The sequence below is a fragment of the Myotis nattereri genome (genome assembly GCF_964212035.1).
Source record: "Myotis nattereri genome assembly, chromosome: 5".
NCBI lineage: Eukaryota > Metazoa > Chordata > Mammalia > Chiroptera > Vespertilionidae > Myotis > Myotis nattereri.
Genome location: NC_138080.1, coordinates 88,796,713 through 88,812,087, shown reverse-complemented (window position 1 = coordinate 88,812,087; position 15,375 = coordinate 88,796,713). Strand labels below are relative to the sequence as shown.

At 46.6% G+C, this 15,375-nt stretch overlaps 1 protein-coding gene across 1 annotated transcript in view; it reads left to right on the top strand.

Moving 5' to 3' along the window:
- SH3TC2 (SH3 domain and tetratricopeptide repeats 2) overlaps positions 1-14,181 on the top strand; it is a 50,597-nt gene extending 36,416 nt beyond the window's left edge. The window contains exons 13-17 of the mRNA XM_081093053.1: positions 5,526-5,676; positions 7,816-7,938; positions 9,707-9,857; positions 11,599-11,795; positions 13,310-14,181. Coding sequence (XP_080949179.1) covers positions 5,526-5,676; positions 7,816-7,938; positions 9,707-9,857; positions 11,599-11,795; positions 13,310-13,501 — 814 coding nt within the window. The 3' untranslated portion in view covers positions 13,502-14,181. The remainder of the gene's footprint in view (positions 1-5,525; positions 5,677-7,815; positions 7,939-9,706; positions 9,858-11,598; positions 11,796-13,309) is intronic.
- The last annotated feature ends 1,194 nt before the right edge of the window (positions 14,182-15,375 follow it).

Below are 15,375 nucleotides of genomic sequence, written 5' to 3'. Positions count from 1 at the left end.
TGTGTTTATTATAGCTTTGCGGTAACTTTTAAATTGGGAAGTGAGTTCACCAAACATGTTTCTCAAGATTGTTTTGGCTATTTGGGTCCCTTGCCTTTCCATATGAAATTTTGCATCTTTTCAATTTCTGCAAAGAAGCCAGCTGAAATTTTGATAGGGAGAATGTTGCATCTGTAGATCAATTTGGGTGATATTGTCATCTTAACAACATCCTGTCTTCGACTTCATGAACATGGATGTCTTTCCATTTACTTAGATCTCCTTTAATCCCTTTCTAGTGTGTTGTAGTTTCTAGAATATACATCTTTCACTTCTTTTGTTAAATGTATTCTGAGTAGTTTTTGATGCCTCTATAAATGCAGTTGTCTTCTTAATTTCACTTTCAGATTGTTATTGACGTTTATAGAAATACAGTAGATTTTTGCATGTTAATATTGTATCCTGCAACTGTTTATTAGTTCTAATAGTGTGTGTGTGTATTCCTTATAGTTTTCTATATATAAGATCATGTCACATGCATGTATAGCTTTACTTCTTCCTTTTCTATCTAGATGTCTTTTATTTCATTTTTTGTCTTATGACCTTAGATAGAATCTTCAATACAATGTTTAATAAAGGTGGCAAGAGTAGAAATTCTTGTTGTGCACCTGATATTAAGGAGAAAATTTTCAGACTTAAAGCTTTCACCATTAAGTATAAAATTAACTGTGAATGTTTCATAAATTCTCTTTATTAGGTTGAGGAATTCCCATTCTATTCTTAGTTCTTTGAATAGAATAATAATTTTTATTATTAAAGAGTTATTGTTTTTCAAATGCTTTTAATGCACCTATTGAACTTACCATGTGGGTTTTTCTTTTATTCTAGTAAAAAGGGTATTGAGTTGATTAATTTTACTGTGTGGAACTGATCTTGCCGTCCTGCGTAAATCCCACTTGATTATGGAGTATAATCCTCTTTATATGCTGCTGGATTCAATTTCCTACTATAGGTGGAATATTTTTACATCTATATCCATAAGAGATATCGATCTGCATTTTTCTTTTCTTGTGATATTGTCTGGTTTTGCTATTAGGGTAACACTGGCCTCTACATGGCTGGGAAATGTTTCCTCCACTTCTGTTTTTTGAAAGAGTTTGTGAAGGATTAGTGTTAATTCTTCTTTAAATGTTTGGTAGAATTCACCAGTGAAGCCATCTGGGCTTGGGCTTTTCATTGTAAGGGTTGTTTTGTTCTTTTTTAAATTAATAATTTAATCTTGTTGGTTGTTATAGGTCCATTTAGATGATCTATTTCTTCTTAAACAGTTTGATAGTTTTTATTTTAGGAATGTGTCCCCTTACCTAGATTGTTTAATATGTTGGAGTACAACTGTTCATAGTATTCCCTTACCATCCTTTTTATTTCTGTAGTTATTTCTGGTAGTAGTAATGTCTCCACTTTAATTCCTAGCTTTTCTCTTACTTTTCTTGATTAGACTAACTAAAGATTTGACTCAAAATTTTTAAAAAAAGAACCAATGATTTTATTTTGTTGATTTTCTCTATTGTTTTTTTATTCTCTATATTATTTGTATCTGATTTAATATTTATTATTTTCTTTCTCCAGCTTGCTTTGGGTTTACTTTGCTTTTCTTTTTCAAGTGTCTTCTTAAGGTGGAATGTTAGGTTACTGGTTTGAGATTTTTATTCTTTTTCAATATAAATATTTACAGCTATAAATTTCTCTCTGAGCACTGCTTTCATTCCACTCACTACAGTTTTGATATGTGGTATTTTTCTTTTCATTCATCTAAAAGTATTTTCTAATATCGCTATTTTTCTGGTTGTTACCTTGGGGATTATAATTAACATCTTCATTTATAACAATCTTATATGTTTCCTGGACATGCACACAGCTTTGCACATTCAGGTGGTCTTTTAGATTGCTGGGAATATGCTGGAGCTTTTCAATGCCTTCTATGGACAGCTCATTCCCCAACTTTTCCTTTTATTTGTTGTCTTGCTTTTAGCTTCTTCTTTGCTCCAGATGTTTTCACCATCTCAGGCAGCAGCGTTGTTAAACAATTGCTGCACATCTTTTTGGACAAACACCCCAGGGAAAGGGTTATCTACAATGAGTGAGCTCTGAGTCAGGTTGATTAAAAACAAGCCCTGTGAGTGAAGGCTTTCAGGGAACTTCCAGACTTGTCAGATAGTGACAGTTCCCTGGGGACAGAGTATGGGGAATTCCAAACTCACTGTGTCCCTTTCAGTGGCTGCAAGAGGTTACTGGTTTTCCCAGCTACTGTGATTGCCAAGTTAAAAACCAGCCTTTGGTTTTCAGGCTGCCACAGAGCTATAGAGAGAGATGCTTCTAGACCAGCCGCGGGCAAACTACGGCCCGCGGGCTGGATCTGCCCGTTTGAAATGAATAAAACTAAAAAAAAAAAAGACCGTACCCTTTTATGTAATGATGTTTACTTTGAATTTATATTCGTTCACACAGACACTCCATCCATGCTTTTGTTCCGGCCCTCCGGTCCAGTTTAAGAACCCATTGTGGCCCTCGAGTCAAAAAGTTTGCCCACCCCTGTTCTAGACTCACTATTCTTAACACGATCCAGCTGTTTTTCTTGACTGAACTCTCTTCAAATTGTCGCAAACCTTCGGTTAACTTCCAGAGTCTGAAAAAATGGACTGTGACAACTTTTGCCTGTGTCCTCTTTGGTTTTTATGGGGGAGTGGGTTTTTGGAGATCTTTACTCCATTGTTCTGGAATTGATCCTGATTAGGCTTTTTTCAAACCCTAACATTCTGTAACTCTAAGATTCTGGATTTCTATCTGTATACTTGGGAGGAAATAAATATCCACTCTGCTTTACCTTCCATGAGTGATACCAAGAGGAAGACCGTGAGGTCCCTTAAGTGACAGGGGAAACCTCTGCAAACATAAGGTCATCATCCCTTTATAGAAGGCCCAGGTCATCAAGGAGAACTTCTGAGGCTGTGTTTATTTAGCAGGGGTAAATCACCCACTTCTGTAGAGCGCTCAAGGAAAAAAGAGAACAAAGACCAGTTAACAGACATAGAAAAACAAGTGTTTCCATGCACCCAGGGGTGATTACTGTAAGTTAGAGCTAAGCTTCCTGGTGGCGGAGGTAAAAGGGGAAAGCCGTAAGTGGTTCACACTGCCTGATGAAAGAACAGAAGCAAATATATCTGTTGGAGCACATTTTTTCTTGGCACTGATTTCTAGGGGGAATTTATTAAGTGAGTTTTGATGTAATGGACACATTTTTTTTTCAACTGAACTTCCCGCAGGGATTTCCATTTCACAAAACTCAGAGCCACCCCAGGCAAAGGCAAACAGTGCTCACAGGTGAGACGGCAGGCTCTGCAAGGCTAGGTTTGAAGAGGAAGGAAGGAACACCAACAGCGAAGGGTCAGGGAAGACTTCATGAAGCTTCATAGCATGTGAGGGTGCCCTTGAGGGAGAAGTAAGATTTTGAAGGTGAGAAAGGGTAAAAGAATGGAATTTGGGGTAGAAGGAGTAGCAGGAGCAATGGAAACATGGGGAAGGTGAGGGCACATTTGAATGTTACAGTGCAGTGGAAAGATGGATGGACCATGGGTCAGTAATAACAATGATAGCTAATATTTAAATATTTATCAAGTGCTTATTCTGAGCACTCTCATTTTATTGTTCCGTTTAAACCTTACAGCAATCCTCCGAGGCAGGTTTAAAAGACAGTTTAATGTTCATCTGGATATGGGTATGAACGGAGAGAGGGGACTCTAGCCTGTCCCCCAGGAGGGGATGTGGATGGAGTTGGGGGGGTGGGCATTTGCAGGGGTGGGCGTGTGCCCAGTGAGCATCCATTGTGAAAGTGGTTGGGGTTAGGGTCCTCACAGTCACAGAAAGCATGTAGTGAGGTGCACTGTTTACTGAGCAATGTGTAATCTCAGGGTACCGTACGAGGTAGAAAGAGTTGTAGAAATTGAGGGCTAATGAAGCCTGACTTGCAGCTGTGATGATTTTGATAGCGTCAGTCTGAGGAAGTTCTGGGAGTCTGTGTGTTTAATAAGCTCCCTAGAGAATGCTGAATCCCGTGGGCTGTGAATCAGGCTGTGAGGAATGTGGGTGTTACAGGACTAGTTCAGGGCTGGGACTCAGAAGAAGGGAGTTCTGTCCTTGAGTCTTCCCCTAACGTGCTGTGCATCCTTGCACAGTCACTTACCATCTCTGGGCCTGTTTTCTCTATGAAATAAGGGGGTTGGACTAGGTCAATAAGTCTCAACCCAAGCTGTACAATGTAGGCAGTGTGGGAGGGCTTTGGCAGAGTGTTGCTGCCTGAGCCACACTCCCCGAGTGTCCCAGGGTGCCATGGCATGCAGCACAATGAGGTGGGTTTGCCTGTGTATGTATGTTTAAAAAGCTTCCAGGATATTCCAATTGCTGCTGGAGTTGAGAACTACCATCTAGATCAGTGGTTCTCAACCTTGGCTGCACATTAGAATCACCTGGGAATCTTTAAAATCCTGATTTCTGGGCCTCATCCTCCGGAAATTCTGTTTCTTTGTTATGGGGTGAGGCCACAACATTAGTAACAAAGAAACAGAATTTCTGGAGGATGAGGCCCAGAAATCAGGATTTTAAAAAGATTCCCAGGTGATTCTAATGTGCAGCCGAGGTTGAGAACCAGATGCTGCCCAGTGCTCCTTCTTGTTCTAGAATGTCAAATCTGTGCAACATTACATTAGCTGTGCCTCCTTTCTTCATTAATCCCTGTCATGAGGGAAGAGTATCCTACATAAGGCAGTTTTTTTCCAGATAATTAAAGAGCACTCCATTAAACCTGAACCTTTTAAAACTTCCACTCTTTTTTGGTCCTTCTTCTTAAAACACCAAAAGTTTTTGATGATTTAAAGTTACCACTATGGTCATTCATTTGTGCATTTATACAATAAGTAGATCTTTGGCATCTGCTGTGTGTTAAGTGCTTATGGAAATAATGTTCAAGTGCAGTAGAAAGATAGATGGATCATGGGTCAGTAATAGCAATGATAACTAACATTTAAATATTTATCAAGTGCTTACTCTGAGCATTCTTGTTTTATTATTACATTTAAACCTTGCAACAATCCTCCGAGGCGGTACAATTATATCCCCACATTACAGATGGGGAAAACAAGGCACAGAGAAGTCCTGTATAATGGGGCCTTGACTTACGAGTGTCCCGACCTAGAGTTTTTTGAGATACCAGCTGTCTCTCGGCTGATTTTTTGCATTGAGTTGACAGTAATTTGAGTTAACAAGCTCCTTAACGAGCTGGGTCTCGGAACGAATTAAACTGGTAAGTCAAGGCCCCACTGTACTTCCTTACAGACAGTTAAGGCAGAGCCTATTTCAAATCACCCCAGACCTTCCTGTGTGACCTGAAACAATGTGTTCCCCGTCCCCTGAGAGCCTCAGTTTCTCCCTGTGCTAAGGGACTCTGAGGCCCTTTGGAGCCCTCCCACCTATGAGTCCATGTTTGCCCCCAGGTCCCTCAGGAGGTCCCTGACCTGCATCAAGGAGAGCCTGCGGATCTTCATCGACCTGGGCGAGGAGGACAAGGCTGCTGAGGCCTGGCTCGGGGCTGGGCGTCTCTACTACCTCATGCAGGAGGACGAGCTGGTGGAGCTGTACTTGCAGGTGGGCCTCCTGCAGAGCTCATCTGCCGACTTGGGCCAACTGGGGAGGCAGCTGCACCCTCCAGAGCAGTGGTTGTCAACCTTCCTAATGCCGCGATCCTTTAATACAGTTCCTCATGTTGTGGTGACCCCCAATTTCATTGGTACAAATTGAACATAATTAAAGCATAGTGATTAATCACAAAAACAATATGTAATTATATATGTGTTTTCCAATGGTCTTAGGTGATCCCTGTGAAAGGGTCGTTCGACCCCCAAAAGGGTTGCGACCCACAGGTTGAGAACCGCTGCTCCAGAGCGACCATCAGGAGCTGGAGAGAGGTGATGGCCTCTCGTTGGAGGGAAAGTCAACATTGGGCTGCTCCCTGCACACAGGTGGGAGCCAGGGCAGTCTGGCAGGCTGCATACAGGTGGCAAAGGGCCAGTCCCAGGTCCATATACACATGGAAGCTCCCGAAGAACGTGGTGGGAGACTCCCTCACCGGAATGCCAAGCACGTCCATCTTTCCAAAGCTTGACACACACCTTGCCTTCAGGGCTGTGCTGCAATATGAGGCGAGGTTGATGTGTGTGGAGTGTTAACATTATTGTTCTCAAACTGTGTGGCCTTGGACTTGCTACATGAACTCTCTAGGATTCAGTTTCTTCATGGGTGAACCCAATCTCTAGTAAGGATTAGGTATATCACTTGTATAGTAAATGCATATGCATAGTAAGCAGTTACTAATCTTGGGGCTCAATAAATGCTTAATAAGTGGTATTTCATTATTATTACTATTATCTGCAAATACTGATATCATGATAGTATGTAAGATTTGTTTCATCTAAAATATGCTCATTATCTTTGCTTCCTTCCCATTTCTTATTTTCTTCCTTTTTATTCTCCCCTATGCCATTAATTAAACTCACATAAACTCACTCGCACTGGGACTGAAGGTTCTGTAACATTGATTGAATGCACAGGAGACTTTGGTAAACACATCACAGGCATGGTGTAGATGAATCCTCATTACAAATGCAGCAGGAGTTTCTATTGAAATTCCCATTTTACCGATGAGGCTCACTGAGGCTGAGTAACTTGCTCAAGATGAGACATGTAGTAAGTGGTGGAAGTGGCCCCCTGGCTGTGTGAAGTAAAGTTTTCACTCTCAGACTCCATCCTGCTTTGGCATTTTCGAGCTGGAAGGATTTTCAGAGCAGGTAATTCACTCTTCGGGAGACGGAGGCCCAGAGGAAGCTGTTGGGGTTGGCAGCAGAGCCTCTGACTCCAGGATTCCGTCTCACCGCCCCCTCTCTGTGTAGCTGCATGTGCAGTGACAGTAACTGTGGGGTCTTTCCCCAGCGAGAACTGGTCCCAGGCCCACCCAACCCCAGACTGCCATCTACCTTGGACTTCTGCAGGTCATTGCCACGGAAGTGAATCCTCTCTGTCTGGGCTGAGCTGCCGCAGCTGTGCTGTCGTGTGTTCTTCACTCTTCACCTTCCATGCCATGTTCTGCTTCGATGCAATATGGACTAGCTTGCTAGAGAGAAAGAGGTCATGGAGGCTAGGAGAAGGGTGTTGGGCTGGAAGACACTAGCATTTGTTTGCCACTAACCACAGATGTGAATATGGAGAGGTTTCTTAATATTTCTGAGCCTCAGTTTCTCCTTCTGGAAAGTGCAGGTGTTGGATGAAATCACAGCTTCCCAAAGTTCAGTCATTCATACAAACAGCTCATGGATTAGCCGTATCCATGTACTCTTTATATCACTATACACTCATTTTTTTCTGATTTAACTTCAAGTTGACTTAGCATTTTATACTAAACAATGCTATCTGAAATCACAGGTTTTGATGTAATAGTCTTTTTTTCTTAAAACACATTAAAATAAATACTGGTATATTAAAACATAAAATGTTATGTGTACTGCTGAAAATTATTCTAGGGCTATATGATGTAATCTCTCATACAATGATAGGAAAATGCTGGGCTAGAGAATCTCCAAGTCTTCCTAGCAGCTCTATGAGTGTGGAGGACAATTTGGGATTCTGGGACGCCGCAGAGGGTTAAGCTGGGTGGTCAGGCTCTCACTCCTGCCAATCCTGTGGACACATGAAGTCTTCTCTGGCTTTGACAGTTGTCTCTGTCCCACCCAGGCAGCCATCCAGAAAGCGCTGAAGCCAGAAGAGCCCTCCCTGGCCCTCAAGCTCTATGAAGAAGCAGGTGATGTGTTCTTCAATGGGACCCGCCACAGGCATCGAGCGGTGGAATATTACCGGGTAAGTCCCAGACCGCACAGTGTGCCCGCCAGGCCCTGGCACAAACCTGGGAGAGGCCATATAGACTTCAGCCTGGACCTGCCTTCCCCTCTTTTGCTGGTATTTCTTTTCCTTCTCTTTGTTGATGTAAAAAAACATCCAAATCTGGAGAGAATTTTTATGAGTTTATTGAGCCAAACTGATAACAATTCCTAGGAAGCAAAATCTCCACAGATTAAGAAAATGTTCCAAAAAATGGCAGTTTTAAGCTTATTTTATACATTAGCATCAAAGGAGGAGGCATGAAGGAATACATGAAATCCACTGATGGGAGATTAAGGGGACAGGAGAAGGCAAAGCAGGGAAATCTCTGGGATTGGATAAAAAGTAAAACAGACACATACGTCTTTTACATTGGCGGGTACAGGATAGTTGATAATATTGGCAGCACATGAGATGGTATTGGGGGAATAAGATAACAAGGAGGAGTTCTGTGGTCTTCTAGTTTGTGGATGTGCCCTAAGGGGTCTGGAAAATTACCCTGACATTTCAAACCTATGTTATCCTAGAAGCAAAAAGACAATAAACAGATTCACTTAAGGTTAAGATTGACCTTTGCCAAGGAAGCTACAGGCCTAGGATGTGACTACCACTATGACCCACTTTTAGTGAGGAATTTTTATGTTCAGACCATCCTATGTGGTTACTTTTCGTCTCTGAGTTTGTAGGGCCCATCATGCAGGCCTCCCCTGAGTGTGTAGGATGTGTGGCCCCTTTTCCTCCACACCTTGCTCATCCCGTGCCCACATACTTCCTCTCTCTTCAATCTGGCAGGCTCTCAAAGAAGGAGCTGATGAACTCTGTCCTTCTCAGGCTTGGAGAAGAGGCCATAATAATTGCATCTCTCAGGTTCATGGTGCTCACAGTGTGTAGCACACTTATCTGTTTACCGGAGTGCTCCCAGGCACCACTGGAGGCAGGTGGGAGATGGCTGGTCCATGGAGGAACACATCTGTTTAATATGTTTTTATCAAGTATAACACCAGCTCATCAAACCCATGATTTCACAGACATTGCTGCAAAGAATGAGACAAGATAATAAAAGGGAGTTGATTTAACAAATGATATTAATAAATAAGTGTCTAGATGTTAAGCAGATATGTCAAAAGTCATAATTTTACCACTGACTGAAGTTGTAAACATTGTCTTCTTTGATCCTAAAATCTCATTTATTCAGATATTAATTCATTTGCTTGTTCAGTTGATTAATCACTCATCAAACATTTGTGAGTCACCCATTATGTGCCTGGCACTGAACAGGGAACATGACCCTGACTATTGAGGGGCTCATTGTCTTATGCATTTTTATAGATGAGAAAGGCTCAGAGAGATGACGTGACCTGCCTAGCATTCTGTCATAATAAAAACAATAGAAATGACCATTGGTTGGGCACTCTCATCCTACACACTTATGTACTTTGTAGATTAGCGCTGTGGGTGCTGAGGGAACACATGGCTGGGAGGTAGCTTTCCTGCTCTCAGTTTTCCCAAACTTAGGAGGCCCGATGACCTCTAGTCCTTCCACCTCTAAGATCTGGTCAGAGCAACCAAGAGCCAGGGCCGAGAGAGTGAGCTGAGAAAACCCATGAAACCCATGTATGGATGACCAAGTTCCTTAGTTTCAGGTGCTACCATCCCCCACAACCCAGCAATAGAATGTGAGCTTCCTGGAGTATGGTGCACATGGGTCATTCATGGGAGACTAAGATTCCTATGCCTCTCTTTGCAGGCGGGAGCTGTCCCTTTAGCGAGGAGGATGAAGGCCGTGAGAACCGAGCTCCGGATTTTCAACAAGCTGACTGAGCTGCAGATCAGCCTGGAAGGCTACGACAAGGCTCTGGAGTTTGCCACCCTGGCAGCCAGGCTCAGCACAGTCACAGGTAGGTGGTCCTGCACTGAATGGGTGGGGCAGAACTCCCCCTCCCCACCCCCCGCCCCGCCCCCAAGGAGGTGCAACAAGGCGCCACAGCACAGGCTCTGGAGTCAGACTGTATGGGTTCATGTTCTAGATCCAACTGCAGGGAGACCTTAGCTAAGCGAGCAGTTGGAGTCTCGAGTTGGTCTTTGGCAAATCAGGATTAAAAGTAGCACCCACCTCGTGCAGTTGTTATGAAGACCAATGATTGTCCACGAAAACCTGCAGCATAGTGCTTGGGACCTAACTCGTCCTGGATAAGTGTGACCTGTGTTGCTCTAATTCTTAGATTATCATGGGTGTTATTTCCCAGCACAGGGCAAAAGGTATTTTATTCTATGCATGGGCATTGCCTTGCAGCAAAGAAACTATGCCCTAAATGTTTAATTGGTTGATTGTGAGTCAAATGCATAGTTTTCCCCCAAAGAACTGAAATGTAAATGAAGGTCAGAGTCCCATTAACTTAACTCACCCTGTAACCAAAATAGTTTGCATTTGCCACAAAAGTTCCTGGGAAACAACCTAAGTCATTAAAGGAGAAAGAAGGGAGACTAAAAGAAAGATTTTAAAGAGCCCCCACTGCATTGGAATGCTGGTGCCTGAGGGACAGCAGGTTTGGTCAGAGAAGGGATGAGATGTGGAGGCAGGTGCAGCCTTCCTGAGGATGCTGAAGGAGACTTCTGGGCATGCTCAAGGGCATGGGATGTTGATGCTACTGGACATTATTGTGTCTAATTGCACTTCGGGGCTCCCTCTCTCCTCATCCTATCTTTTTCTTTACTGCAAAGAACCCCTGAGGGGCTGTCTGCTGATCTCAGGAGAGGCCTTGGGGGCGCCAGGCAGCTGCCTCTGGGTGCACTCTTTATCCTCCCCTGGGCAGAGCCGAAGGGAGCTGTTTCCCACCCTTTTATGCTTCCCTGTGACTGCATTTGTCCATATCAGAATTATCTCTCCCTTGGATTTTCTATTATAATTTGGGCTTTTGGGTCTTTAAATCTTAAAAGTGATGTTTTTAGATTGCATCAAACAGCCACCTTGCAAATATGCCACTCCCCCCCCCCCGCCCCCCCAAACACCCATTGGAAGCCTTTGTTCTCTTTAAAAGGCCACTTTGTTATTGAAACAACAAACCCACCCAAAACCAAAATAAGATCTAGGCTCCCTAGAGCAGAGGCTCCATAGTGTGGGTTACTGGAGAGCAGGTCTCTGTGGCTTCTGGGAGACCCTGAGATCCAAGCTGGTGGCAGCCCAGAGCCCTCAGGACAGCCCGTGTGTGGAGCTGACAAGTGTTATCTCCTTGTAAAGAATCCGTAGCTGGTTCAGCAAGCTCATCTTGTCACCACGTCCCCCACAGGAATTTGGAAATAATTATTTCCCAGAATCTCAAGTGAAGGTGACACCTATTATATGGAGAATGTTTGCTTCAGGAATCATCCAGAAAACCTTGACCGGTGCGCTCTCAGACAGCTGTGTCTTCTTTTGTAGCACTTATCCCAGGTGTAATTTTACTTCTATCTGTGGAATTATTTCCGGAATGTTTGTGTCCTGTGAGACAGTAGCCCTCGTGAGGGCAGGGGCCTGTTCTGCTCTGTTCCTGACGTCCCAAGCCCAGTCCCTGACCCTAGCAGACCTCCACAGAATTGTGCAGAGCGAATGAGGGGAGGGGTGATGGGAAGCGCTGGTTGCCTGGGTCTTCCGATCCCTAGGAGATCAGAAGCAGGAGCTGGTGGCCTTCCACCGTCTGGCCACGGTGTACTACTCCCTGCACATGTATGAGATGGCCGAGGACTGCTACCTGAAGACTCTGTCCCTCTGTCCGGCCTGGCTGCAGAGCCCTAAGGAGGCCTTGTACTACGCAAAGGTATATTGTCGCCTGGGCCGACTCACGTTCTACCAGCTGAAGGTAAGAGTCAGGCTTCTAAGATCAGGTGAGAGCTGCCATTCAGCCATGTTCTTCCCGGACCCTGGGCCTTCAGGGTAGAGCTGAGATGGACCTGAGGGGGAGTCCCGTCTCAAAGGGTAGGGACCGACTCCACTGGGGACCACTGCTCCTTCCACTTCACCCCCATGGAGGGCTCAAATGTGCCTCCCATCTCTGAGGACAGATGGTAGCTCCTCTTCCTCCTTGCTCTGCTCTGGTTCCTGTGACCACTTTATCTGTCAGGTAGGATGGGCACGTTGCCTGGTTCCTGAGAGCCTATGAAAATATATGAGACCCAAAACAAAAGCTCCAAAAGAAAAAGAAAAATGAATGCTTACCTGTATGTCTACAAGATGTTATAGGTTGTTAACTAGCCCATTGCAACTCACTTATACAGTTGTGTGAACTATATTTAGGAGAAATCTGGCTATAGGTTACTGTGTTTGAGACAATGAGGAGTGGGGTCTTTGAATGCCAGCATGCCTCGGCTTGCGGAAGGTCTTAGTCCCGATTCTCCTGTTTGCTCTTCTGGAGTTGAACCCAGGGCTTGCTTTCCCCGCCTCTTCTAGGACTGTGCTGGTGACCTGAAATTCTCTCACACTTCTGGCTCAAATCCTGTCCCCAGTCTTGGCTTCCCTTTGCCAGAGGTCGGTCTGCTCCAGCATAAGCCTTAATCTCATAATAAGGTGGTTTGGAGTCGCCTGTGTTTGGCCCCAGGGGATCCTCAGGGCAACTCTGCTCTCCTTTTCTTCTTTGCCAGACGTTGTTTCTGGCCTGAGTTGATTACTGAGTTATGAGGGTTGATGGGAACCAGACATCCCTGTTGAGTCTCACCCGAGGCAGATCTGTGCCTCATCCCCACCCTGTAGGGAGGGAGGCCTGGGCATGGAGGCCCCCAGCCATTGTGCCTCTGCCCACAGCTCCCAGCAAGTGGCTCAGGGACAAAGTGCGTGATTGGATTGTGTCAACTAAAGGTTCTACAGCTGCCGGGGAAGAACTCAACTCCAGCTAGCTTAAGCAAAAGAGGCAGTTTGTTTGCTTAAATAACAGGGAAGTTCAGGAATGAATTCAGTTTCCCATCATGCATTCCCTGCCTCCCTCTATCTGTTGGCTCTGTATGCTTCTCCTTCCCCATGTTTCATAGTCTCCCCACTTTTCCTCCCCCATGGGCAGGCCCAAGCCCATATCTAAAAGGGTAAGGGACCATTTTCTCTGCTAGATCACACTGGGAGGCCCTGGGGAGGGACTGGGATAGACCAGCTTGAGTCATTTATACCTTCCTGAAGCACTGTGCCCAGGGGATGCTGCTTCGTGATTGGCTGACCCTAGTTAAGGTGCCACCCTGTGCCTGGGAGGAGGGGAGGAGCTCCCCCAGGAACCTGGAGAGGGATGACGGTATGTGGGCAGACACCGCTAGGGCTCCCAGCGCCGCCTCCAGGCCTCTCCTGGAAATGCTGCTAATGCTGTCTCTTCTTTGCCCTGTGTCTTGGGGTTAGGATGCCCACGATGCCACTGAGTACTTGTGGCTGGCCCTGGCAGCAGCGGCCCTGCTGGGCGACGAGGAGCTGCAGGACACCATCAGGAGCAGGCTGGACAGCATCTGCCAGAGCCCCCTGTGGCTCAGCAGCCCGTCCGGGCGCTCGGCAGAGCGGGCGCGGTGGCTGAGTGGCGGGGGCCTGGCCCTCTGAGAAGAGCTGGCCCAGCCCTGACCAGTTGCCATGCCAGAAGTGCCTCCCTGCCTTAGGCTCCTGGACACTAACTGGAGGGTCTAAGTCATCGCCTGGCCCAGCCCCTCATTTGACAGTGAGAAGAGGGGCTCCTTCGGGGCTGGCCACACAGCGGTGGGAGATGGAGCCGGGAGAGAAGTCCCGGCTGTGGGTCCAGCGCCTTCCCAGTTGACGGTGGCCCTTCCACACAGCTGGCCTCGGAAATGCACTTTCTTGACCCACAATTCTCCTGGAGAAAATGAGAAGCCGTGCCCGTGGGAAGCCTCGCTCCTTCCCCCGGGAAATCAGGGACTGGCTGGGAGGAGGCAAGCGATTGGATTTGGCTGCCTCACTGACTTTGCTCAGGGAAAGACCCCTCCCCTTGCCCGTGGAGGGGCCTGGGGACTGGCAGGTGGGAATGACCATGCTCTCAGCCCCAAAGACACAGCCTCAGAATGGCCCCGGAAGGCACAGGCGTGAGGTCGAAGGCAGGTTCACTGTCTCCATCCTGCCCCCACCCCGTTCCTCCCCCCACCCCCAAGAACCAGGAGAAGCTTCCCAAGGTCCAGGATGTAAAAATCGAGCCTTAGAAAGCTATGACGTAGGTGACGTGTAAATAGTGTATATTATTAAATATTTCCCATTTGCATTTGCACAGACATTTGTCTCCTGTGTCATAGGGAGAGGCGGGAGGGGAGACCTGAAGGCTGGGTGTTATGATTTCAGGGCAGCTCCCTGACAGCATCTCTATTAGATCTGTCGCCGCATGACACGCGCAGTGGCCGGGAGCATCATTATCTCAGTTTCTGTAGGGCCGGGATCCCAGTGTGACCTGGCTCAGGGCGGCTCCCAAGGCTACGGTCAAGGTGTCGGCCATGGCTGCAGTCTTCTCAGGCTCGGCAAGGGAAGAATCCACTTTCAAACCCACTCACGTCGTGGTGGCTGGGGGCAGAGCCTTGCTCGCTGTTGCCCAGGGCGGCCCAAGCTCCCGGCTTCATCAGTGAGCACGCGAGAGGGGGAAGTCACAGGCTTCGCATAACCTAACCTCAGAAGCAACACCCACCTATTTTTGCCTTTTCTGTTCTTACAAGTGAGTCACCAGGTCCAGCCCACACGAAAAGGGAGGATGTGCATCCCAGGAGGCGGGCGTCACTGGGGCCATTCAGGAGCTGCCTGCCCCCATGGTGTTGACCCATTAGGTCTGGGAGACGCCCAGGAGCGTGCATTTTAATGAGCAACTCCAGTGACCCTGACACAGGTGGGTCACCCTCACCCTGAACTGTGGGAACACGAAGGAAGACCCCGCCATGGGGCTGCCCGCCTGATGCCCAGCAGCTTCGATTTTGCTGCCAGACCCTTTGCCCTTCATTTCTAGCTCCTGGGCCAACCATACGGTTGGGGGTGTGTTGGGATGGGAAGCGGGTGGTGAGTTGAATCAACGTGGCAGCCTTTAGTCACCCAGCTTGTCTACACTCCAGACCTCTCATTTTCTCTTAGGAGCGTGCTTAGTTGTCAAAACACTCCCCACAGAATATTCTTCTCCAGGAAGGAAATGAAGTGGCCTAATCCCCTACCTTGTAAAATAGATGTGGTTTTGTTCCCACCACAAACCATACAATCCCGAGCGGGGAGGGAAGCTGTGGACGAGGCTAACCTCCCACGCGGAGACCTTTCAGCAACATTCCTGGGAGGTGACCCGGGCGTGTGCGTCCCAGAGCCTCTGGGCTTCTTACATGTGAACAAGGCTCGCTTGGCCCTTGAACAGGTGCCGTGACCGTGCGCCATCTGCCTCAGGTTACAGACCCTCTCCCCTTCCCACAGACCCATCACTCTCCTGGACAGACGCCAGTGTCTGT